Raw genomic sequence first — 26,386 nt, forward strand, 5'->3', positions numbered from 1 at the left:
AGGAGGAGGTGCTGTCGGGTTCACTGAGGTTTCTGCTCACAGGATGTTGGTGGATCACAAACACGTCGATAAGCCGCTTTGCTTCTGCTCTGGGCTGACAGCTGATGCTCAGCAGGGAGGCCCAGAAGCTGGTTCTGGTTCTGGTTCTGGTTCTGGTTCTGGTTCTGGTAGGCAGCTGGAGCTTAGCTGGCAGCAGAAAGGAACATCACACATTTCACAAATCAACCAAAAACACGACTTCTGTCTGCTTCCTGTGTGCTGTGGAGCCTCCAGGAGTCCATCAGAACCAGGCCGCTACCAGAACCAGGCCGGTACCAGAACCAGGCCGCTACCAGAACCAGGCCCAGGGAGCAGCAGCTGTGGACCTTCACTGATCTCAGCTGAAAGCCTCTGGTCAGACGCTGGTGGACCTCCATGAGTTCCTTCATGAGTTCCTCCATGAGTTCCTCCATGTGTTCCTCCATGAGTTCCTTCAGACACCAGCTTCACTTTTTAGTTTCTACCAACGATCAGAGAGGGACTGAAGGCCCAGACCTTCAGCACCAGAACCATGGAGGCCCAGATCTACCTGAGCAGGTACGATCTCAGGTTCAGGCCATCCAGAGAAACCATCCAGCATCTCACAGCAGGTGGAGGATTCTGGCAGGGAAGGAACACATGGACCACCATAACCAAGCTGCTGGAACAGTGGACAGAAACATCTGAACAAGCACCAGAACCTGGAGGAACACCAGGAGCTCAGTCCAGAAGATCTGAGGAACAGCTGAGAACCCGATCTGGAGAGATGGAGAAATGGACAGAACCGTGATGGACAGAACCGTGATGGACAGAACCATGATGTGTTAACTTACTATCATTCAATGAAACTTTGTTAGTGCTTTTATTTGGTTATTTCTGTATTTATTGTCTTTGTGATCTATGAAAAAGTCCAACAGAACCGTGCCGTAGAACCGTGCGGTGGAACCAGACGTCCCGGGCTTCTTTCCTCACAGGCAGAGGGAACCCCAACGTCTGGAGACCTCCACCCAGCACGGTGGTGGAAGGATGAAGGTTGGGCTTCTAGCTGCTGCTCGGCTCCTGGATGGACCGCCATCTGGGCCGGACCGGGTCATCCACAGAACCAGTAGCACATGCAGAACCTGCAGTACATGCAGAACCAGCAGCACATGCAGAACCAGCAGCACATGCAGAACCAGCAGTACATGCAGAACCAGCAGTACCTGCAGAACCAGCAGTACATGCAGAACCAGCAGCACATGCAGAACCAGCAGCACAGGCAGAACCAGCAGCATCCAGATGAACTGGACCCAGGAGGTTCTGCTCCAGGAGGTTCTGCTCCAGGAGGTTCTGCTGATTAGTTTTATGTCTTGAGTGAATTGGCCCAAAAATAGCAGAAGTGCTCCTGCGGTCACATGATGCGATAATTAAAGGCGACCACAGCGCCGTGTAAAAATAAAAGTTATCTGCTACGCTGATCTGCGAGCAGAACCGAGCCGTGTGAGCAGGAACAGGTTCTGGGTCTAACCCTCACCTACTAACCACTTCCTGTCTGCGACACTGATCTGGTTTGTTGTTGAAATGAGGCCAGCATGTTCCGCTGATCTCTGCTCCCGCCGCAGAACAACCCGTCCGCCTGATAAACGGCACGTCACACACCTGGCCGCGCTCACCTGGCCGCGCTCACCTGGCCGCCTCACACCTGCCAGGGACGGGCTGCAGGTTCTGACCCGGTGGACCGGTTCTGCTCCAGCAGCTCGGCTCTGAGGCGCTGCTTCACGGCGGCCTCAGCGCGGTTAGCTCTGCTTCCTCTGCTCCGTCTCAGACGCTTTCATGGTGCGCAGCAAGGCATGCTGGGAAGGCTACGGTGCAGCAGCAGCTCTGTGCAGGAAGGCCAAAGGTGGAGCAGACCCGGCTTTGGTTCTGGATGGGTTCTGAGGCGCTGCAGCTCCTCACGGGAGAAGCAGGACGTTCATAGAAATGAGGTTCTGGGGAACCAGGTGAGGTCCAGGTGAGGTCCATCCAGGTGAGGTCCATCCAGGTGAGGTCCATCCAGGTGAGGTCCATCCAGGTGAGGTCCAGGTGGACCTGAAGGCCGGCAGAGACAGCATGAAGCGGTTCTGATGTCTGACACCATCACTGGCCCAGAAACACCATCAGCGCCGGTCCGGGTCGGTTCTGATGAGAACCTCCTGCTGCATCACGGCCCAAAGGTTCTGTTGGGCTGAGATGTGGTGAAGTTCAGTGGAAACAGATTCAGAATGAAAAGTTTTAAAACTTGATTAAAATAATGTGATCAGAGGGATTTTAAGATTCAGCAAATGTTTCTAAATGTGCCGCACGCTGCCGTCGTCTCCATCAGCAAAACATTTTTATTTTTCCTTTAATCAGAAACTCTGAGTCTCTTCATCTTTCACAGAACATTAGATAATAAATAGTTTAATTAGCAGCCCGCCCAGGCAGAGAACCGTGTCGTTTATATTTATTTAAACTAAAGCTGCTGGGTCCTGGACAGCATCTGGATCCAGACCCAGAACCGGTTCTGGGTCTGGACCCGTTCACTCATTATCATTATTCTCTGATTTAGCATCAATGACTTTTATTTCTATGTATGTCAGCATAAAATTGCTTTGAGAATTGTCTGAAAATATAATAAAACATTTTAAAGAACAGATTGTGAGCCATGAAGAATCTGCAGATGGAAAAATAAAAACCATGTGGAGTTATTTCCAGAGGAGAAACCGGGATTAAGCTTCTCAGCAGAAGTAATGAAAATAAAGAGAATAAAGAGAATAAAGACTAGAGTCTGTGTGAAGGGAGGAGAACCTGCTGGAGAACCTGCTGCTGCCTCCAGAACCAGGAAGCATGTTTGTAGGTCAGGTGATTTCCCACCTGCCTGACACCATCTGACAGAAACCAGGTGAGAGATAATGGGCCCCATACGGGACACGCTTAGCTTATTATTAGCATCATGACTTCACGGGTTCTGCTCACATGTTCAGATGCAGTTTGGGTCCACTGAGCCACATCAGAACCACAGGAAATGTTCTGATGGTAGCGATTTCAGCTAAATGTAGAATGTATGGCAGAACATTAGTGCAAAGGAAGAAATAGTTAGAATGTCACAATAAAGGAGATTTATCGGTATTTCCAGGTAAAAAGTGAATTTTTTGTATTTTATATTCATTCATTACACACAGAGACAGATTTAATGTTTATTTCTTTTAGTTTTGACGACTAATGAAAACACTAAATTCAGAATCTCAGAAAACTTCCTGGTAGACGGCTGACCTCAGAAAACCCAGTGGACCAGAACCAGAACCAGCACTCTGGACCTCAGCTCCATCTGCTGATACCATCCAGAGCTGCTGTCTGGGTTCGGTTCTGACCCGGTCACCTAGCTGGGCCCGGTCCAGATCAACCCTCAGACACACATAAACGTTCTCCAGTCAGAACCACCTGATGATTCCGGTCCGGTCCAGTCCAGGCAGGTCCCTGTAGAACCCATGGGTCGGTAGGTTCTGTTGGACCTGGCGCCTCCTCCTGAGGGTGACCCCGTGACCCCTGAGGACAGGAAGTCCACGGAGACGGCTCAGGATGGCAGTCTGGTCCCGGGCCGCCGTAGAACCCTGCGTGTTCTGCAGAGCGTGCCTGCAGGAGGTTCTGTGTGGTTCCTGTCGAAGCGAGTCAGTGGGAGGAACCAGGCTGGGGGGGGGGGGGGGGGGGGGGCGCTCCTGCCTGCGTGGGCGGTGCTGCGGTTCTGGTGCTGCGTTCACCGCTCAGCAGACGAAGGCAGAAAATCAGGGAACCGTGGATCCACTTCTGGAGGTCAGGGAGGTTCTAGCAGGTTCTGTTTCTGGTGAACTAAATGTCTGGATCAGACTCTGCTGCTTCTGCTGCAGCTCCCCCCCCACCACCCCCCCGCCCCGTCAACCACACGGCTGAGGTTCCTATCTCTGCACAGCATCAAAAAACATCTTCAGCTGCGGTTTGCAGCGTTGCCTCCCCTTCAGGTTCTGATGGGATTCTGATGAGACACCAGAACACAGAGATGTTCTTCTGGATCCTCCTGGGAGCAGAGGGCAGCGCAGCAGGCCGCTCGTTAACCTCGTTAACCTCGTTAACCTGGTTAACCGGGTTAACTAGCCTAAACTAGACAAACTGAACAGGTTTCGGTTCTGATTCTTCACTTAAACGTCTGAAGCTCTTCTGAACCGGCCCAGTTTCCTCCATCCAGCCAAAGAAGGAGGAACTCTTCAGGTTCTTCAGGTTCTTCAGGTTCTTGGCCTCCAGCGACGGCTCAGACCTGTGAGCAGAACACCGAGGCGTCAAAGAAGCAGAGCAGCTTTTAATCTGCAACAGGAGCAGAAATCTCTCTGAAGCTTTAAGCTTTCACTTTTATTTCACAGATCTTCTGCTCATATTTCACAGGCAGGAAAATCCCAGAGAAGTTCTGTTCAGGTCCAAAGCGGTTCTGCTGAAGGTGGAACCTGCAGGGAGGCCCAGATGTTTGTTCTGCCTCTCTATAATGAAATAAAGTTCCTAGCCTGCTTCCTGCAGCGTTTTTAATCAACAGCCTACTTTAGGCCTGAAATGGTTCCTTCTTAAAGGATGACGTGTGTTTTCTCATCAAACCGTGACTGTAGGAACGTTCAGAGCTCCAGAAGTAGAAAGCCAGACAGAAAGCAGCGTTTAGTTTGCCGTCAGCGTCTAACAGGCGGATACCAGAGCCGCAGCAGACGGCCGTTTCTGCAGGATGTCCCTCTCATCCTCACCTATGAACACATGAACGCAGCGAGACGCAGCTCTATTTCTGGCTCTGCACCTCCACCCGTAATGAAACCACAGAGTAAAATGTCCTGGAGCTGAAGCTGAGACAAGCCGCAGCAAACTTTGAAGCCGAGGCTTCAGCCGCCACATGAATGCTGCTCCGTTCAGCTTCCTGCTGCTCCTCCTCGTCTTCGCCAGCCTGCAGCTTCTAGGCCTGCTGGCGTTCTCAGCAGAGGTGATGCATGCCGTGCAAGCGGGGTTAGACTTGTTGAGAAATGACTCGTCACCACATCCTCTTCCTTGACTCAGAATTTAGCTCCATCCTCTGACAACAACAAGCCGCCAGCTGTACAGCACATGTTCCTGCACCGCTGCAGATCTCAGGAGGCCCAGCGGGCTGCAGGTGACCGCACCGACCTCCTGGTTCTGCCTGCCGGGTCCGGGACAGCGCCCCCTGCTGGCCGGACACGCACAGCGCCCCACACCAGCCCCAGAGCTCCTCTCTGAGCTGCGCAGGGTTCTGGATCGGTTCTGCACAGGTTCTGCAGAGGTGGTTCTGCAGAGGTTCTGATGGTCTCTAGTGCTTCTCCTGAGCTGCAGTCCAGCTCCTGAGTGTGATCCTGACAGCATGGTGATGAAATAAGGAATCCATGAAGTTTTGAATCATGTTCTCTGTAATTTCCCTTTGATTAATAAAGAGTTAATCATGGAGAGAAGGAGACCAGCGGTCCACAGAACCGCTTCCAGATCAGAGGTCCGACTGTGACGTGTCAATCCAAGTTTAGTTTCAGCTCTGAATCTTAATCTTTAATCTTTAATCTGGCCCGGTTCTGTCCTTCAGCTGGACAGAACCGGGCCGTCAGTCAGAACCAGCAGCACACAGTCACGTTTCCAGTATCAGAACCTCTCAGGCTGATGGTTTGATCTGAGGAACACAGTAGCTTAGTGCTGCCTCACCTGGTTCTGGTTCTGGTTCTGGCTCTGGGAACACTGAGTCAGCAGGTCTGTGAAGACCAGAACCGGCCCAGTAGTGTTCTGCAGCACATCTGGATAAATACAGCTCCATGTATTAATAAAGAGGAACAACTAAATTTCACAAATATCAAACTAAAATATATAAAGTCAATAACAATCAACAATAAATATTATGAAAACAACATAATTAAACCCAATGCTAAATCTTAAGTGTAACTCAATAAAAAATAATTTCCTAAACTTAAATATAACAGAAGCCAGTGGAGACAGAATAGAGTAGAAGAGAGATTTTCTCCATAAACTATGTGATATAAAATGTAAATGTGGCGAACATGAGAGCTACAGCGTAACGTCAGATCTATCTGGTTCACCTCTGTGTGTCGAGTTAAAAGCTCAGAATAAATATAAATATTTCTGATGATGAGCCTCTAAACCTGCGCAGATTCTCAGCAAACAGGCTGAAGTCAGAGGAGACCTTTAAACTTTAGCCTCTTTGCTGTCTAAACACAAACAGGGAGATAAATTATAATAATTCAAATTTCATTTAAATAAAAACAAAAATGGTCCGTTGGGTCTCAGCATCATATCTGCTTCCTCAGGCTGAAAGTGGAAGTTCAGGCTGGAGAACCTCTGGACCAACGGGCTTTCTATCAGAACAGCTCAGCTTGTGGTTCTGATCCGTTTCTCTGGAGCAATGTTCCCTGATCTCCAGAACCTCTTTGCCAGCTTGGTTCTGTGACCCGGATGGTTCAACCCATCTCTGAGGTCATCAGCGCCACCATCAGAGGTTTGGACTTTTCTCTGCCCACTGACTTTAGCTTCTTGTAGACTTCTTGTAGACTTGTAGATTCCTTCTCTGTGCTGGTACCACAGAACCCTGGTACCGCAGAACTCTGGCACTTCCCTGTAGTTCTACTGTTGTTGTGCTGAAGAACCAAACCACACATGGACCGACACACTGTGGGTTAAATGGTTGTTTATGATCATCTGCTGGGAAAACCGGTTCTGTTTCTTCATAAACCAGAACCTCTGTTCTGTAAACGGGTCCCAGAGAGCAGGAAGCTGCAGAACATCAGCAGACAGAACCAAGCAGCGGGTGTTGGCCGTGCTTCAGGCCTGATGACGACGCTCAGAGTTCATTAGTGGGCTCCCACAGGATGTTTGTTCTGCTCAGGAAGCTGAGAGGCACCTGGGCGACAGGTAAACCACAGCGGCTCACAGCTGCTCCAACTGCCACAGGCTGCTGTGGGAATCAGCTCGGCTGCTGGTTCACAGACCTGCTGCAGCGCCGGCAGGATCCGGCTTACCAGAACCCGGGCCTTCTGGGCCGCTCGCTGGGTGTCTGCTGCTCCTTTAGCCTCAGAACACGGAGGAAACCAGAGGAAAATGTTCCAGGTGGAGAAGCTGGGATCCAGAATTAAACGATAAAACTAAGGCTCAGTTTTCCAACATGGCGACGGCAGCAAAGCTGTTGATTTGTTCTTAGTACCTCTAATTAAACGACCTTTAAAGCCGTACTTTCCAGCTTCAAACACCACTTTTAATTTGTTGTAGCAGATTTTAGACGCACTCTAACAACCGTATAAATAAACAGGTTTTCAACTTCCTGTTGCTGATGTGAGGAGCGGCCATGTTGGATCCAACAATCAGCGTTTCTCAGCCTTTCTGAGCAGAAAGTCCGACTATAGCGGCCGTTACTGTCGTTTTTCTGACGTTAGAAACAACTCATTCATCCAGGAAGAAAACCTGTTAAACTAAAACTTCTTAAATATTAGAGGCAGGAACTTTAACCATCGTAATAAAGCTGCTCATAAATGAATTAAAACAAAACATTAACTGGTTAGAACAGTAAACCGAGTGATCCTAAAGAAATCCAGACAACTTTAGACATTTTTACTAAGTCTGAAAATATTCACTTTTAAATAAAGTTCATCTTGTAAATTAAACGAGGAACAGAAAAAGGTTCTGGATCTCACCAGCAGGTTCTGTGGCTGCTGGTGAGATCCAGCTGCTCTCAGAACCGACCTCTGGGTGTGACGAATGGTCCTCCAGAACCTTTGCAGAACCTTTGCTGCTCTTGGTGCCGAGTGATGAAGACCTTCTTCTGTTCTGGCCACCTTTGCACTTTCAGGTGATAAACTTGCTCACATTCATCTAGTCAGCACAAACACAGCTTACACTGCAAAAACAGATCTAAACATCAGTAAAACGTTCTTAAAGGGACAGAAAGAGGCTGAATAAGCTGGTGAGGAAGGCCACTTCTGTCCTGGGCTGCTCTCTGGACTCTGTGGAGGAAGTAGCTGAGAGGAAGGTGTTGTCCAAGTTCACATCCATCATGGACAACACCTTCCACCCGCTGCACCAGACTGTAGAGGAGCTGAGCAGCTCCTTTAGTGACAGGCTTAGACATCCTGTCTGTAAAAAGGAGCGCTACCGCAGGTCATTTATTCCTGCTGCTATCAGACTCTACAATGCTGCTCTATAAACTGCTGTAATAACACTGTAACTACTGTACAATAACTATTTGATATTTTTCCCATCCTCTATATATCTGGATGTACTGTATATGCACCTTTTCCTCCTCTGTGCACCTTCTGTTGCTTAGAACCGATGTCACAAGTAAATCTCTCCATTGTGAGATCAATAAAGTTTTATCTTATCTCGTATCTTAAAATTTGTGTTTTTGTTCTAGATTTGAGCAGGTAAATATTATATATATATATATATCTGCCAATGGAATGAGGATTTTGACCCTTAAAATAAGATAATTAGACATCCTGCGCTTGACATAAGAGGATGAAGATGAGTTGTTCCTATTTCAAGTGCAAAAATCTTATTCCATTGGCAGATCATCTTATTTACCTGCTCAAACCAAGGACAGAAAACATTATTTATTGTTTGTTCCATTTTTGCGGTGTATGTTATTATTATAGCTCCTAATCAGAATCAGTCACACTTTAATGATCCCAGGGAGAAATTACTTTTGTTACATGTTCCACAATACACACATTGTTTATATATATATATATATATATATATATATATATATATATATATATATATATTTACAACATTCCACACAAGGTATTACCATATCACAATAGTCACATCACTTCACTTTGGAAATCCAAGTGAAGTGATGGTGACGTTGTGCAAGAACAGTGCAGAGAATGCATAAATGTCAGTTACGGGGGGGGGGGGGGGGGGGTGTTATGATAACTGAGGAAAGCATTGTAGAGATCTTTGTCACGTTGAGCTGCAGATGGTTCAGCTCACTCCAGCTGCTGTTCTTAGCTCCTACTCTTAGCTCCTAGCTCCTATTCTTAGCTCCTAGCTCCTATTCTTAGCTCCTAGCTCCTGTTCTTAGCTCCTATTCTTAGCTCCTAGCTCCTGTTCTTAGCTCCTAGCTCCTATTCTTAGCTCCTAGCTCCTATTCTTAGCTCCTAGCTCCTATTCTTAGCTCCTAGCTCCTACTCTTAGCTCCTATTCTTAGCTCCTAGCTCCTGTTCTTAGCTCCTATTCTTAGCTCCTAGCTCCTGTTCTTAGCTCCTAGCTCCTATTCTTAGCTCCTAGCTCCTATTCTTAGCTCCTAGCTCCTATTCTTAGCTCCTAGCTCCTATTCTTAGCTCCTAGCTCCTACTCTTAGCTCCTATTCTTAGCTCATAGCTCCTGTTCCTAGCTCCTATTCTTTGCTCCTATTCTTTGCTCCTAGCTCCTGTTCTTAGCTCATAGCTCCTGTTCCTAGCTCCTGTTCCTAGCTCCTATTCTTTGCTCCTATTCTTTGCTCCTAGCTCCTGTTCTTAGCTCCTAGCTCCTACTCTTAGCTCCTAGCTCCTATTCTTAGCTCCTAGCTCCTGTTCCTAGCTCCTGTTCCTAGCTCCTAACAGTCAGAACTCTGTCAGGAGAGGAAAGGAGCTTCAGACTGCTGAGCTCTGAAGTCATCAGGCAAAGGAAACACACATGGATGATGGAGTCAGATCAGGGCCTACAGCCTTCAGGCAATTACCAAACCATGTTTTTTTAGAGTGAGATCTTCCTGCCCCCTGCAGGGAGCCATGTTGTCTACATGTTACACCTGAAAAAGTCCTGATGGTAGAACCATCTGGAGAGGCGTGAGCCGTCATAACGGGTTCTGCTGCCTCCTGTGAACAAGGAAACATCTTCAGCCCCCCCCCCCCCCCCAACAAAATGGGTCAAAGTTTTAACTTTTATCATTTTGTTTTAATGCAATAAAGCTTTTCTGAAGATTACCCAGAATCCCTTTTAAAACTAATAACATGTTTATAGAATGTTTCAGCATTGCCTCATTTTATAACTTTTAACTCATTTTGAACCTCAGATGGCAAAAGTTGCATCAAGTCATTAATTTTAAAGACAAACTTCAGACTGACATGGGAGTTAATTAATAATATTCATCATTCAGATCAGACAGCAGGGGGCGCTGCTGTCACACTCAGAAGGCCTGGACTGGCTGGTACTATATCTGGCCCATGTTGGACCTTCCCTGGTTCTGGATACGACCCGTGATGCTTTTGATAGAACCGAGTGTGCAACAGGGAGGAAGACCCCCCCACCCCACCGTGCTGAAGCTGAAGCTGCTGTGGATGTTCCTCTGAACCTTCAGCGCTGGAACGAGACACACGGCTTCACAGAACCGTGGCAGAACAGGCGTGTGGGTACAGAACAGAACCTTTACAGGATGGAGAACCAGAACCGATCAGTGAGAGCACAGCTGCAGTGCAGCCAATCTTATACGTCTGTTCTTCAGAACGACAGTTTTTCCTGTTAAATGATTTCCATCAGCACACAGGAGAAAACACGAAGCAGAACAAAGTTCAGTTCTGGAAGTTCTAAGCAGAACATCTACAGAACCGTGTGAGGAGCTGCAGCATTCTGACAAAACTCACAAAAACTATTTTACTCAGAAACAATATTTTAAAGCTCTGACAGAGAAATCTTTATTACAGAGGAAGAACCGATCTGCATGAAGCACAAAGTTCTGCAGCAGCTACGGGTCCGAAGAACCAGAACCGGATCCTTTATTGCTTTGGGGCACGCTGCAGACACAGAGGCGGTTCTGGCTGATAGAAAATACACCTGATTTCTATATTTTACACTTTAGTGTCACCACAAACTGGAGGAATCACACAGGAAGAAGATCCCAAACTTTCAAAATAAAAGCTGAACATGAAAGAAGTGTTGAGATTTAAAGTCGGTCCGTTTTCTCCTGATTACAGAGAAATCTGAGGATGACGAGTTCTGATTGGTTTAAAATCATAATTGGACTGAGGAGAACCTCGGCTTCAGGTCCTGATCCACATGGTTCTGGTCAGAGATCCAACATCTGCTCACAGCAACAGGATGAGACGTCTGGAGGCTCCACAGACACGACGCAGCTGTAGATGTTGCTCCTGCTGCTTCAGACTTGCTTCCTGGGGACATCTTCGTCCATCCTGCTCTCCACCTGCTGCTCTCCACCTGCTGCTCTCCTCCTGCTGCTCTCCACCTGCTGCTCTCCTCCTGCTGCTCTCCTCCTGCTGCTCTCCCTGAACCTCCTGGCTCACCTGCTCTGACCGTCTCTGGACCGCAGCCAGGAGCTAACCACCTGCACTGAGGAACGTCTCAGAGGTGCTGCAGACCAGACCAGGAGGAAACGGACGAACGAAGCAAAGGTTATACGTCAGAGTCTGTGGAGCTCTGAGAGACGTCACACCCTGATGAGGAAGTCCAGGCCCAGGGAGGCGGGGATGTGCATGCCCTCCAGGCTCAGAGCCGAGGGGGTGTAAGGGAAGAGGACGGGGAAGGTGTGCTTGGTGTCCATCAGGAGCTGCGGTGGGTCGTTCCTCTCCTGGAGGTTACTCTGCAGACACACAGGACAAACGGTCAGAGCTCTGCCTGCGGAGAAGATCTCAGTGGAGTCCGGCCGGGCACAGCGCCTGCAATACGCAGAGCTGCCACCAGAGGGCAGCCATGAGCCACGAGCTTCTCCTCCAACCAGGAAGCAAAGCACCGCTTTAAATCCACTGAAACCTGAAGGCAGCAACGTGCCGGCTAAACTGGACCAGGAACCAGAGAACTGGGTCAGGTACCAGAGAACTGGACCAGGAACCAGAGAACTGGGTCAGGAACCAGAGAACTGGACCAGGAACCAGAGAACTGGGTCAGGAACCAGAGAACTGGGTCAGGAACCAGAGAACTGGATCAGGAGCCAGAGAACTTGGTGACAAACCAGAGAACTGGACCAGGAAACAGAGAACTGGGTGACGAACCAGAGAACTGGACCAGGAACCAGAGAACTGGACCAGGAACCAGAGAACTGGGTGACGAACCAAACAACTGGACCAGGAACCAGAGAACTGGGTCAGGAACCAGAGAACTGGGTGACGAACCAAACAACTGGACCAGGAACCAGAGAACTGGGTCAGGAACCAGAGAACTGGATCAGGAGCCAGAGAACTTGGTGACAAACCAGAGAACTGGACCAGGAACCAGAGAACTGGGTGACAAACCAGAGAACTGGACCAGGAAACAGAGAACTGGGTGACGAACCAGAGAACTGGACCAGGAACCAGAGAACTGGGTGACAAACCAAAGAACTGGACCAGGAACCAGAGAACTGGGTGACAAACCAGAGAACTGGACCAGGAACCAGAGAACTGGGTGACAAACCAGAGAACTGGGTGACAAACCAGAGAACTGGACCAGGAACCAGAGAACTGGACCAGGAACCAGACAACTGGACCAGGAGCCAGAGAACTTGGTGACAAACCAGAGAACTGGACCAGGAACCAGAGAACTGGGTGACAAACCAGAGAACTGGACCAGGAAACAGAGAACTGGGTGACGAACCAGAGAACTGGACCAGGAACCAGAGAACTGGGTGACAAACCAAAGAACTGGACCAGGAACCAGAGAACTGGGTGACAAACCAGAGAACTGGACCAGGAACCAGAGAACTGGACCAGGAACCAGAGAACTGGGTGACAAACCAGAGAACTGGACCAGGAACCAGAGAACTGGGTGACAAACCAGAGAACTGGACCAGGAACCAGAGAACTGGGTGACAAACCAAAGAACTGGGTGACAAACCAGAGAACTGGACCAGGAACCAGAGAACTGGACCAGGAACCAGAGAACTGGACCAGGAACCAGACAACTGGACCAGGAACCAGACAACTGGACCAGGAACCAGAGAACTGGACCAGGAACCAGAGAACTGGGTGACAAACCAGAGAACTGGACCAGGAACCAGAGAACTGGACCAGGAACCAGAGAACTGGGTGACAAACCAGAGAACTGGACCAGGAGCCAGAGAACTGGGTGACGAACCAGGGAACTGGGTCAGGGACCAGAGAACTGGACCGGGAACCAGAGAACTGGGTCAGGAACCAGAGAACTGGACCAGGAACCAGAGAACTGGACCGGGAACCAGAGAACTGGGTCAGGAACCAGAGAACTGGGTGACGAACCAGAGAACTGGGTCAGAAACCAGGGATCAGAGAACAGGACCAGGAACCAGAGAACTGGGTGACGAACCAGAGAACTGGATCAGGAACCAGAGAACTGGACCAGGAACCAGAGAACTGGGTGACAAACCAGAGAACTGGACCAGGAGCCAGAGAACTGGGTGACGAACCAGAGAACTGGACCAGGAACCAGAGAACTGGACCAGGAGCCAGAGAACTGGGTGACGAACCAGGGAACTGGACCAGGAACCAGAGAACTGAGTCAGGAACCAGAGAACTGGATCAGGGACCAGGAACCAGAGAACTGGACCAGGAACCAGAGAACTGAGTCAGGAACCAGAGAACTGGATCAGGGACCAGGAACCAGAGAACTGGATCAGGGACCAGGAACCAGAGAACTGGATCAGGAACCAGAGAACTGGGTGACAAACCAGAGAACTGGACCAGGAGCCAGAGAACTGGGTGACGAACCAGGGAACTGGACCAGGAACCAGAGAACTGAGTCAGGAACCAGAGAACTGGATCGGGGACCAGGAACCAGAGAACTGGATCAGGAACCAGAGAACTGAGTCAGGAACCAGAGAACTGGATCAGGGACCAGGAACCAGAGAACTGGATCAGGAACCAGAGAACTGGACCAGGAACCAGGAACCTGCTCCAATAAACCTCAGCAGGTTCCTGCAAAACTTCAATAGATGAAGAACTTCAGGAGAGCAAAGAGGAAGAAGCTGAGGCTGAAAACCATCTGCCTCCACAGCGTTTCTACACCGTCTACTCAGACAGAACCAGACAGAACCGGACAGAACCGGACATCAGCAGTGCTGCTTCTGCACCGGTTCATCAGTCAAATGAAATGAAACGACACCATGTGACCCAATAAGCGACCCGGTTCTACCATAAAGGTTCTGATCATCAGGGGAGGACTGACCTGGATGTTTCTGATGAAGGACACGGTGACCCGCTCCTCGAACTCGTTCAGAGGCGTGTACAGGTTCAGGATCTTCACGATCTGCAGGAGTCAGACAGGAGGAGATCAGAACAATGGTTCTGTTCGGATCAGAACAACGTGTGGCTGTGGTTCTGTTGCTGAGGCTCCAGCATCAGGAAGAGCTGTTAGAACATAAACTGGGATTCTAGGTCAGCAGCGTGGAGGTCCACATGGTTCTGGTCTGGGCCCTGCCGCCTTTAACCTTCCTCCTTGGAACAGAACCAGAATGTAGACTAAAACAGAACCAGACTAATTAACTAAAACAGAACCAGACTGTTGGACTAAAACAGAACCAGACTAAAACAGAACCAGACTGTCTGACTAAAACAGAACCAGACTAAAACAGAACCAGACTGTCAGACTAAAACAGAACCAGACTAAAACAGAACCAAACTAAAACAGAACCAGACTAATGAACTAAAACAGAACCAGACCAAAACAGAACCAGACTGATGGACTAAAACAGAACCAAACTAAAACAGAACCTGACTAAAACACAACCTGACTAAAACACAACCAGACCGATTAACTAAAACAGAACCAGACTGATGGACTAAAACAGAACCAGACTAAAAAAGAACCAGACTAAACCAGAACCTGACTAAAACAGAACCAGACTGATTGACTAAAACAGAACCAGACTAAAACAGAACCAGACTGATGGACTAAAACAGAACCAAACTAAAACAGAACCTGACTTAAACAAAACCAGACTAAAACAGAACCAGACTAAAACAGAACCAGACTGTCTGACTAAAACAGAACCAGACTAAAACAGAACCAAACTGGTGGACTAAAACAGAACCAGACTAAAACAGAACCAGACTGTTGGACTAAAACTGAACCAGACTAATGAACTAAAACAGAACCTGACTAAAACAGAACCAGACTAAAACAGAACCAGACTGTCGGACTAAAACAGAACCAGACTGTCGGAATAAAACAGAACCAGACTGTCGGAATAAAACAGAACCAGACTGATGGACTAAAACAGAACCAGACTAAAACAGAACCAGACTAAAACAGAACCAGACTAAAACAGAACCAGACTAAAACAGAACCAGACTGTCAGACTAAAACAGAACCAGACTGATGGACTAAAACAGAACCAGACTAAAAAAGAACCAGACTAAACCAGAACCTGACTAAAACAGAACCAGACTGATGGACTAAAACAGAACCAAACTAAAACAGAACCTGACTTAAACAGAACCAGACTAAAACAGAACCAGACTGTCTGACTAAAACAGAACCAGACTAAAACAGAACCAGACTGGTGGACTAAAACAGAACCAGACTAAAACAGAACCAGACTGTTGGACTAAAACTGAACCAGACTAATGAACTAAAACAGAACCTGACTAAAACAGAACCAGACTAAAACAGAACCAGACTGTCTGACTAAAACAGAACCAGACTGTCGGAATAAAACAGAACCAGACTGATGGACTAAAACAGAACCAGACTAAAACAGAACCAGACTAAAACAGAACCAGACTGATGGACTAAAACAGAACCAGACTAAAACAGAACCAGATTAAAACAGAACCAGACTAATTAACTAAAACAGAACCAGACTAAAACAGAACCAGACTGTCTGACTAAAACAGAACCAGACTAAAACAGAACCAGACTGGTGGACTAAAACAGAACCAGACTAAAACAGAACCAGACTGTTGGACTAAAACTGAACCAGACTAATGAACTAAAACAGAACCTGACTAAAACAGAACCAGACTAAAACAGAACCAGACTGTCTGACTAAAACAGAACCAGACTGTCGGAATAAAACAGAACCAGACTGATGGACTAAAACAGAACCAGACTAAAACAGAACCAGACTAAAACAGAACCAGACTGTCAGACTAAAACAGAACCAGACTAAAACAGAACCAGACTGTCAGACTAAAACAGAACCAGACTAAAACAGAACCAGACTGTCAGACTAAAACAGAACCAGACTGATGGACTAAAACAGAACCAGACTAAAAAAGAACCAGACTAAACCAGAACCTGACTAAAACAGAACCAGACTGATGGACTAAAACAGAACCAAACTAAAACAGAACCAGACTAAAACAGAACCAGACTGGTGGACTAAAACTGAACCAGACTAATGAACTAAAACAGAACCTGACTAAAACAGAACCAGACTAAAACAGAACCAGACTGGTGGACTAAAACAGAACCAGACTAAAACAGAACCAGACTGTTGGACTAAAACTGAACCAGACTAATGAACTAAAACAGAACCTGACTAAAACAGAACCAGACTAAAACAGAACCAGACTGTCTGACTAAAACAGAACCAGACTGTCGGAATAAAACAGAACCAGACTGATGGACTAAAACAGAACCAGACTAAAACAGAACCAGACTAAAACAGAACCAGACTGTCAGACTAAAACAGAACCAGACTAAAACAGAACCAGACTGTCAGACTAAAACAGAACCAGACTGATGGACTAAAACAGAACCAGACTAAAAAAGAACCAGACTAAACCAGAACCTGACTAAAACAGAACCAGACTGATGGACTAAAACAGAACCAAACTAAAACAGAACCTGACTTAAACAGAACCAGACTAAAACAGAACCAGACTGTCTGACTAAAACAGAACCAGACTAAAACAGAACCAGACTGGTGGACTAAAACAGAACCAGACTAAAACAGAACCAGACTGTTGGACTAAAACTGAACCAGACTAATGAACTAAAACAGAACCTGACTAAAACAGAACCTGACTAAAACAGAACCAGACTAAAACAGAACCAGACTGTCTGACTAAAACAGAACCAGGCTGATGGACTAAAACAGAACCAGACTAAAACAGAACCAGACTAAAACAGAACCAGACTGTCTGACTAAAACAGAGCCAGACTAAAACAGAACCAGACTGATGGACTAAAACAGAACCTGACTAAAACAGAACCAGACTAAAACAGAACCAGACTAAAACAGAACCAGATTGTCTGACTAAAACTGAACCAGACTAAAACTGAACCAGACTGATGAACTAAAACAGAACCTGACTGATGGACTAAAACAGAACCAGACTGTCGGAATAAAACAGAACCAGACTGATGGACTAAACCAGAACCAGACTAAACCAGAACCAGACTAAACCAGAACCAGACTAAACCAGAACCAGACTGTCGGAATAAAACAGAACCTGACTGATGGACTAAAACAGAACCTGACTAAACCAGAACCAGACTAAACCAGAACCAGACTAAACCAGAACCAGACTGTCGGAATAAAACAGAACCAGACTGATGGACTAAAACAGAACCTGACTAAAACAGAACCAAACTTAAACAGAATCAGACTAAAACAGAACCAGACTGTCGGAATAAAACAGAACCAGACTGATGGACTAAAACAGAACCATACGGAACCACGGACCTGCTGCACGGTGAGCGCGGTGCAGAGCGAGCAGATGGCCTCGGCGTCCTGGGACGTCTTCTTCTTGACCTGCAGCAGCTGAGCGGCCTGGATGATGGGCTCCAGCGTGGCGGCGGCTTTGCTCTGGAACAGGTTGTTGGCCCGCAGCCACTCCTCCAGCTGGCTGGTGTTGTACCTGCACACACAGGCAGGGGGCAGCGTTTAACGCAGCTCACGCCTTCCGCTCGGCCCGCGGGCCGGACCGGGTAACGGAGGTCCGCCCCGCAGACCGCCCCGTCTAAAGCGGAGCTCTGGAGGTTCTGAAGGTTCTGACCCGGTACCTGAGCTGCATGCCGGTGCTCCAGGAGCAGACGTCTTTGCGCAGCAGGAGGTTGTTGAGCGTGACGGCGTTGATGAGGTGGAAGAGCTGGCGGACCACCTGGCCGGCGATCTCGGGGTCCATCCCGTGGTCCCGCATGGTGCCGTTGAACTGGGCCAGCTGCCGGATCAGGCCCTGCAGCGTGTAGCTGGTGGGCCCGTCCGCGTCCGTGTCCATGCTGGACGAGCGGTTCCGGTAGCCCATGGGTTTGACTCCGGCCAGGCTCGGGATGCTCTCGCTCTCCAACATGGCCGACACTGAGAGGGCGGAGACAGGCGAGGCGGGTCAGTACCGGCCGTCAGAACCCGGACCTCAGTAAAAACAAACCGTGATCAGGTAGAAAGCAGCAGGACTGGCAGCAGAACGTCTGCCGCCAAACCGCGGGTTAGATTCCCGTTTCTCATCCAGAGATCTGCATCAGACTGAGCTGGAGACCAGCAGCTGCTCACAAACCCCCTGATTGTCGTTTATTCACCGGCTGCCCGTTCATGCCTCCTTAGAGGAAGTCCACCTGGTAAAGATTCTGCAGCTCCCCCTGCTGGTGCCAGTGGGAAGTGAGCCGGGTCGATCCAGGCACACCGACCGGCACCAGACGTTTGGGTTCAGGGTTCTGGGCCCTGAGTGGAACACGGCACCGGGTGATGAGAGGAGGAACATCAGGGAAAAGTCATACGTCCCAAACCGGGTCGTCAGATGTTTTAAATCTGAGGAAAACCGGGCCGGATCCGGACAGGATGGACCCGGCTGACCGGTTCTGGCTCCGCTCTGCGTTCAGCTGCTGTCTCCAGAACAGAACCCAGCCCACTCCCTCCTGACCCGCCAGTACTGGACCCAGAACCGTCTCTCTGGGTCTGAACCTGGATCCAGACAGCTGAGTGGGCGGTACCGGATGAGTTCTAGTGAGACCAGCTGAAGTTCTGAGCGGAGCCCAGAGGCGGAGCCACGGTGAAGACAGGAAGTGTCGACCCACTTGACTCGGAACCAGAATTATTGGACCCACATTTTGGGTTTCTAGGACCCGGACCTCAGAAATGCGTCTGCAGCGACTGGAACTGAAACACGTCTGATGTTTGAAGTTCTGGTACCAAACCAGCTGAGCTGCCGGTTCTTCCGGACCTCGGCACCTTTCACTAACGATAAACGTCCAGAGAGGATCGGGTCAGAACCGGCCGGCAGGATGATGTCCTACAGGAAGGTCACTGGACTGACACTTGGTACCGGGATCTGTAGAAAACCCAGCAGAACCCAGCAGAACCCGGCAGAACTCACCGATCATGGGCTGGATGATGCCCTCGGCCACCTTGATGAGCTGCTGGTAGATCTGGATGGACAAGTCGCTCAGGATCTGCCGGTACTCGGCCAGGTCAAAGTTCTTCAGGCAGTGCTCGTTCTGTTTGGCCGTGTTCTGGGTCATGAAGGCCTGCGGCGGAACAGCACAGAACTCAGAACCGGGTCGGCAGGGCGTGCTCAGGTCCCCGGTTCTGCAGAACTCACCTCCTCTCCGCTGTACTGCTTCAGGCAGTGCAGCAGCCGGCTGGTGTTGGCCAGCCAGAACGACATCATCTCAAAGTCGTCGTTGTTCCTCTGCAGAACCAACAGGGAGACGGTCAGAACCGGGCCCGGCGCCTGAACGGACCGGCTGAGTGTGTGCGGCACAGACCTTGAGGACCTTCTTGATGGCGTTGATGGTGGAGGTGAGCAGCGACACCACCTTCTGGTCGTCGTTGACGTAGTCGGCGTGGCGGATGCACATGAAGAGGATGTAGGCGGGCAGGCAGGGGACGGTGGCCGACACAGAACCGGGTCGGATGTCTGCGGCGAGAACAGCGCCGGGTTAGAACTCAGAACAGGCCCAAAGCTACAGGGTTCTGGACCCTCAGCCTTTAGCCAGCAGCCAGGTCCAGTTTGGTTCTGAGGACCAAACGTGTAAAGCCCAGCTGATGGTGGCGGCTGTGGGTCAGAACCAGGAGGTCCAGTGAGGGCCCACCTGTGATGAGGGTCTTGATGAGCCGGGCCTCGTCCTCCTTCACGTACTCCAGCATCCCCTCAAAGTCCTTCTCCTTCCTCTGCAGCGTCACCTGCCGGGTCAGCTCGTGTTTGGTCCGGTTCTGGGTCGCAGCCAGGGAAGCTGGAACAGAACCAGAACCAGAACCACAGTAAGGAGGAGACCCGCATACATCATTTACATCCAGACCTGCTGGAGATGAAGAGGAACGAAGATTCTGGGCCACTTTGTTAAACCCAGAAAGAAGCAGAACCAGAACCAACGTGTTGGAGAGAAACCACCGGTAAAGAAAGACCTGAGGACCTCTGGAGACCTCCGTCTGGGAACCGGACCATGAGAGGTCCGCATGAGAACATCGGACCGTCTCTGGGCCTGATGGAGACTAGAAGAGCTCATGGACCTCCAGAGGAACGTGGACCTCCAGAGGAACATGGACCTCCAGAGGAACGTGGACCTCCAGAGGAACGTGGACCTCCAGATAAACGTGGACCTCCAGAGCAACGTGGACCTCCAGAGGAACATGGACCTCCAGAGGATCCAGGACCTCCAGAGGATCCAGGACCTCCAGAGGAACGTGGACCTCCAGAGGAACGTGGACCTCCAGATGATCCAGGACCTCCAGAGGAACGTGGACCTCCAGAGGATCCAGGACCTCCAGAGGAACATGGACCTCCAGAGGATCCAGGACCTCCAGAGGATCCAGGACCTCCAGAGGATAATGGACCACCAGAGTCTGGGCGGTCCTCCTACCTTCCAGCTCCTGGACCTTCTTCATGTAGATCCTCAGCTGCTTCTTCAGCTTCCTCTCGTTCTTCTCCAGTTTCTCCAGCAGCTCCTTGAGGTTCTGCGAGCAGAAAGGAACCGGTCAGGGTGGAGAACCTGGACCTGTGAAGCGTCTGTAGAACCTGCAGCGGTTCCTCACCAGGTTTTCGTTGGAGAGCCGGTTGAGCTCCTGCTGGACGGTGTACTCCACCCTGGCCTCTGGGGACAGGGAGGAGATGTTGTTCAGGTGCTCCTGCTTCTTCTCCAGGTCGTCCTTCAGCAGCTCGATCTGCGTGTTCAGCGCCTCCAGCTCGTCCCGGTGCCGCCGGGCCTGGTTCTGCAGCTGGGCCTCCAGCAGCCTGGTGGACCATCACACGTTAGACACCAGCAGGCTCCATCAGCAAGACACACTCAGGCTAACTGGACCTACTCAGGTTCTGGGTGGTTTCATCCCACGGATGACACCAGAACCAGAACCAGAGGTTCTGCACAGTCACAGGGAGTCTAGGGCTCAGAGGGAGCAGCTATCAGAGACCTGGACACTCGTTTCAGACCCTGGTAGGCCAGACCCAGCTCGCCGTCCTCGTTCAGCCGGGCCCAGTCCTGCAGCCCACTGGGTCGGGCGGCGCCGCAGCAGAGGGACACAGAGACAGAGAGAGACGTTCTTCATGAGGAGCATCAGGACCAGAGAACCTGCGGAGGAACCGCTGCAGCAGCAGGGTCTCTGGACCGGACCGGGCCGCTGTTCTGACCCGTAACACCAGAACTCAGTGATTCCTGAGCTGCTCTACTTTCTACTGCGGCCATGGTCCGCAGACATCAGAACCACTGGATCAGAACCAGAACTGTGGTTCTGATCCAGTGGTCCTCAGACATGAGAACCACTGGATCAGAACCAGAACCTTCAGCTTTCGGATCAAAGCTGGTAAACCCAGAACCAGAACCTTCTGGCCTCCAGCGGTACTTACTTCTTGGACTCGCTCAGGCCGTGGTACGCTTTGAGCGCCTCCTCTTTGTCCGCCGGCTCGGCGCCGCCATCCGGACCGCCGTCCGCCTCACCTTCCTGTTCAGACGGAGAGGAGAGAGCGTGAAGCGGGTCGTCCCTGTCAGAACCGTCTAGATCTAGAACCAGGATGGTGACCCGGTACCGGCGCCGTCCTCACCGTGCGCACGCTCTGCTCCTGCTGCTGCACGCTGCTCACGATCTGGGTCCTCAGGATCAGAACCTCCTCCTTGCGGGCGTCCAGCTCCTCGCCGGCCGCCTTCAGCTGACCGAGCAGCAGGTTGTAGCTGTCCTGCAGCTCGCCGGTGGCGCCGTCCTGCGTGGCGCGCTCAGCGATGGTCTTCCTCAGGTCGTTCAGGTCGTTCTTCAGCTTCTTGTTCTCTGATTCCAGCTCCTGCCTCTGCGGAGGAACATCCACAGACGTTCAGACGGTTCTGCCATTAAACCGAGTATTTCTACACCATCAGCGCGCTCAGGACGGCTGCTTGACATCCGCTGCCACACCTGGCTGCTTCTACCTGGCTGCAGACAGCCAGGTAGAAGCAGCCAGGTGGAGCTCCTGGCTGCTTCTACCTGGCTGCAGACAGCCAGGTAGAAGCAGCCAGGTGGAGCTCCTGGACCCTTCTGCTCCACTGACGCGTCACAAAAAGGAAAGATAACTGGTCAACCTTTAGCTTTATTCAAAACACCTGAATCTAAAGCTGGAATTATAGCAGGAGGCTTTGGTGATTCTTCAGAGACGGTTTGATGGTCAATAAAGAGAGAGAGTCCCTGGTCCTCCTCAGGGTGAGCAGAACCTGGTTTGGGTCGGTGAAGTCGACTGGACTGCGTTTAAAACAAGCGCTCCTCTGCCTACAGCTAAGTCTCACCCTCAGTAGAGGCTGTCAGGTAGGGAGGCCCAGACGTCCCTCTCCCCGGCCACTGGGGCCAGCTCCTCAGGAGGAATCCCAAGGCGTTCCCAGCCGGGAGACATAGTCCCTCCAGCGTGTCCTGGGTCTTCCCCTGGGCCTCCTCCCGGTGGGACGTGCCCGGAACACCTCACCAGGGAGGCGTCCAGGAGGCATCCTGACCAGATGCCCAAGCCACCTCAACTGGCTCCTCTGGACGTGGAGGAGCAGCGGCTCTACTCTGAGTCCTCCCCGGATGACTGAGCTCCTCACCCTATCTCTAAGGGAGAGCCCAGACACACTACGGAGAAAACTCATTTCAGCCGCTTGTATCCGGGATCTCGTTCTTTCGGTCACGACCCAAAGCTCGTGACCATAGATGAGGGTAGGAACGTAGATCGACCGGTAAATTGAGAGCTTCGCCTTTTGGCTCAGCTCTCTCTTCACCACAACGGATCGGTACAGCGCCCACTTCACAGCAGACGCTGCACCAATCCGCCTGTCGATCTCGCGCTCTATCCTCCCCTGATTCGTGAACAAGACCCCAAGATACTTGAACTCCTCCACTAGGGGCAGCACATCCTCCCCAACCCGGAGAAGGCACTCTACCCTTTTCCGGTTCAAGACCATGGTCTCGGATTTGGAGGCACTGATTTTCATCCCGGCCGCTTCGCACTTGGCTGCGAACCGCTCCAGTGAGAGCTGTAGATCACGCCCTGATTAAGCCAATAGGACCACGTCGTCCGCGAATAGCAGAGACGCAATCCTAAGGCCACCAAAACGGATCCCCTCAACACCTTGGCTGCGCCTAGAAATTCTGTCCATAAAAGTTATGAACAGAATCGGTGACAAAGGGCAACCTTGGCGGAGTCCAACTCTCACCGGAAAAGAGTCCGACTTACTGCCGGCAATGCGGACCAGACTCTGACACCGGTCGTACAGAGACCTGACAGCCCTTATTAAAGGGTCCGGTATTCCATACTCCCGGAGTACCCCCCACATGATCCCTCGGGGGACACGGTCGAATGCCTTCTCCAGATCCACAAAGCACATGTAGACTGGTTGGGCAAACTCCCATGCCCCCTCAAGAATCCTGCTGAGGGTATAGAGCTGGTCCAGTGTTCCACGGCCAGGACCAAAACCACACTGCTCTTCCTGAATCCCAGATTCAACTATCGATGGACCCTCCTTTCCAGAACCCCTGAATAGACCTTACCAGGGAGGCTTAAGAGTGTGATTCCTCTGTAGTAGAAACACACCCTTTCAGGTCCTGGATCCTCTGGAATCCCAGATTCAACATCTAGAGGCTTAAGGTACTCAGGGCGAATCTCATCCACCCCCGGGGCCTTGCCACCGAGAAGTTTTTTAACAACCTCGGCAACCTCAGCAGCAGAGATGGGAGAACCCGACCCAGAGTCCTTAGGCTCTGCTTCCACAATGGAAGACGTGTTGGTGGGATTAAGGAGGTCTTCGAAGTATTCCGCCCACCGAAACACAACGTCCCGAGTCGAGGTCCGCAGCACACCACCCCCACTGTAAACAGTGTTGGTACTGCACTGCTTCCCCCTCCTAAGACGCCAGATAGTGGACCAGAATCGCTTCGAAGCCGTACGGAAGTCTTTCTCCATGGCCTCTCCCACTCTTCCCACGCCCGAGTTTTTGCCTCGGCGACCAGCAAAGCCGCCTGCCGCTTCGACTGCCGGTACACATCAGCTGCTTCCGGAGTCCCACAGGCCAAAAAAGCCCGGTAGGACTCCTTCTTCAGCTTGACGGCTTCCCTCACCACTGCCCTCGCAGCGGCCCTTGAAAGGTGCCATGTTAAGTCAATGGGCCTCCTAGGAGCCTCTGGGTAGCAGCGTTGTCATGTAGACTCACTGACAGCTGTGGCCCTCTCTGTCTGTAAAGGCAGAAGAACCCTGGCTAAGCAGAAGTTGATAGGACCTTCCTAAAGCTACTTCCGGTTAGCAAAATGCTAACCGTTAGCCGCTAGCATGGTTGTGTTCAGTATCACCGGGTGATTATACTCTGTCAGTTTGGTCCAAATCCTGTACTGGGAAGTGCCTCAAAAAGGGGTGCCAATACTTAATGTCACCAAACGTGACCAAAGTTCATGGGTCAGATTGGCCTCCTTTAGCAACTCAGCCTCACCACATCTGGGCCCAGAACTCAACATTTGACCAAAATGGTGTGTAGCGCCATTTCCCTCAGGTGGGTGGTGCTGTATTGGCCAATTGGGTCATGTCTGGTTATCATGCCAGGTCCTGTTGGAAGCAAAGGCCCAATAGGAAAGCATGTGAAATCCAAAATGCGACAGAAAAGTGACACATGGCTGAAAGTCACATGAAATTTTTAAAATGTCAAGAGGAAGTGACTGTGCGAATTTCAGATTTCTACATTAATCACAGCAACTGCAGTGAGCGTCGAAAGTTGCCATTCTATCTCAATGGAGCCTCTCCCTCTGGCCCTCAGAGTTCTGTCGTCATGGAAACTCACTCACACAGCTGCAGCGGGCCGTCTACAGAAGTGCAGACACTTTGGTCAGACTCTGCCTCATTGGATTATAATGGAGAACTTTGCCTCAAACAACGCTCCATATCTCCTTATCCGTAAATGGTAGAGACGTAATTTTTTTCTGCGTTTAGTTCGTAACGGATAGGGGAAGAAGACAAGCTATCGTTTTTTGCTGGAAAAAGTTTAATAAAGGCGTAAAAAATTATGATATAAGGGGGATTTTTATGGAATTTCAGAAATCCTCTTAAAACGGTCCCAAACAAATCGCTGTAGCTCAAAAAGTATAAGAGATATCAAAATAATTCTTTCACCGTAAGTAACAGCAGGCTTTTGAGGACTATGGTGCTCATTTTTATGTTTGTACAAGAATCGGTGTAGGCACAGCGACGATGTAAAAAAGTGGTTGATGTGGGAAAATGAAGCTCCAAAGCGTTTTTAGGATTTTGCACAGTCGCTACTCCCGAACAAATTGTTCCTGCGGAAAAACCGTAACAGTTATCCACAAAATTCCTTTTTTGTGAGTGCCAGAAGGGTTGGGACATTCATGTGTGAAAGTCTCATGTCTGTACATAAAACGGTTTAGGAGTAGCGACGATGCGAAAACATGTGATGTTTTGGATTTTTAGACGTCATTTTTCAAAACCGCTCCATAGGAAATGAATGGGGGAGGTTTCGGGTTTGTGTCAGTCTGAGGTGATTTGCGAAAAATCTATAAATGCCACACCAATGAGGGTTATATTTCCGAATCCTGACAAAAATACCTACGTTTTGATGTATAATTTGTCTACGTAGAGTGAAAATTGAGCAAGTAAGGTCAAGTTGTTCGGAGTTTTGAAATCTTTAAAAAAGCTAGAGTGGGCCACTCTGGCGGTTGGAGAATTCTGTCATTGACTTTCATTGTAAACGATGATTTCGCTGATTTTTGGACATGAGCTTTGAGGAGTAACTGTGAAGAGACGATAAAAGATATCCACATCCCGTTTTCATTTCTGAGTAGGTCACAGATATATCTACAAACTGGAAGTTAAACGGTGTTCGTGGGTGAAAGCATGACGACACAGTACACCATTGAAATTGGTCATTTGGAGGCTTTTTTTAGGCTTTCTCTCTACCCGACGCCATTCATTCCTATGGGATTTTTTGGGGGTGGTTTTACGTTAATTATGTTGCCATGGTAACTTGAAACCTCAATAAAAGTAGTAGCACACATCTCGTGATCGAGCCGCACGTTTTGATAACTATATTGTGGGGGTGTACG

The 26,386-nt window shown here is 50.0% G+C and overlaps 1 protein-coding gene across 6 annotated transcripts in view; it reads right to left on the minus strand.

Annotated features, from left to right (window-relative positions):
- Positions 1-10,657: 10,657 nt before the first annotated feature.
- Positions 10,658-26,386, minus strand: part of myo5b (myosin VB) — a 47,800-nt gene continuing 32,071 nt past the window's right edge. For 2 of the 6 annotated variants that reach the window (XM_036139869.1, XM_036139872.1), the window contains exons 28-40: positions 21,891-22,130; positions 21,696-21,790; positions 21,263-21,340; positions 20,888-21,086; positions 20,716-20,809; positions 19,948-20,088; positions 19,621-19,772; positions 19,455-19,544; positions 19,230-19,380; positions 17,923-18,217; positions 17,603-17,777; positions 14,137-14,217; positions 11,450-11,602 (exon numbers count right to left, since the gene is read on the minus strand). In XM_036139869.1, coding sequence (XP_035995762.1) covers positions 11,450-11,602; positions 14,137-14,217; positions 17,603-17,777; positions 17,923-18,217; positions 19,230-19,380; positions 19,455-19,544; positions 19,621-19,772; positions 19,948-20,088; positions 20,716-20,809; positions 20,888-21,086; positions 21,263-21,340; positions 21,696-21,790; positions 21,891-22,130 — 1,944 coding nt within the window. Of the gene's footprint in view, positions 11,603-14,136; positions 14,218-17,602; positions 17,778-17,922; positions 18,218-19,229; positions 19,381-19,454; positions 19,545-19,620; positions 19,773-19,947; positions 20,089-20,715; positions 20,810-20,887; positions 21,087-21,262; positions 21,341-21,695; positions 21,791-21,890; positions 22,131-26,386 lie in introns of all 6 variants that reach the window. The other 4 variants (XM_036139868.1, XM_036139875.1, XM_036139874.1 and 1 more) reach the window with 4 other exon arrangements.

This window comes from Fundulus heteroclitus, chromosome 8 (genome assembly GCF_011125445.2).
Source record: "Fundulus heteroclitus isolate FHET01 chromosome 8, MU-UCD_Fhet_4.1, whole genome shotgun sequence".
Classification (NCBI taxonomy): Eukaryota; Metazoa; Chordata; class Actinopteri; order Cyprinodontiformes; family Fundulidae; genus Fundulus; species Fundulus heteroclitus.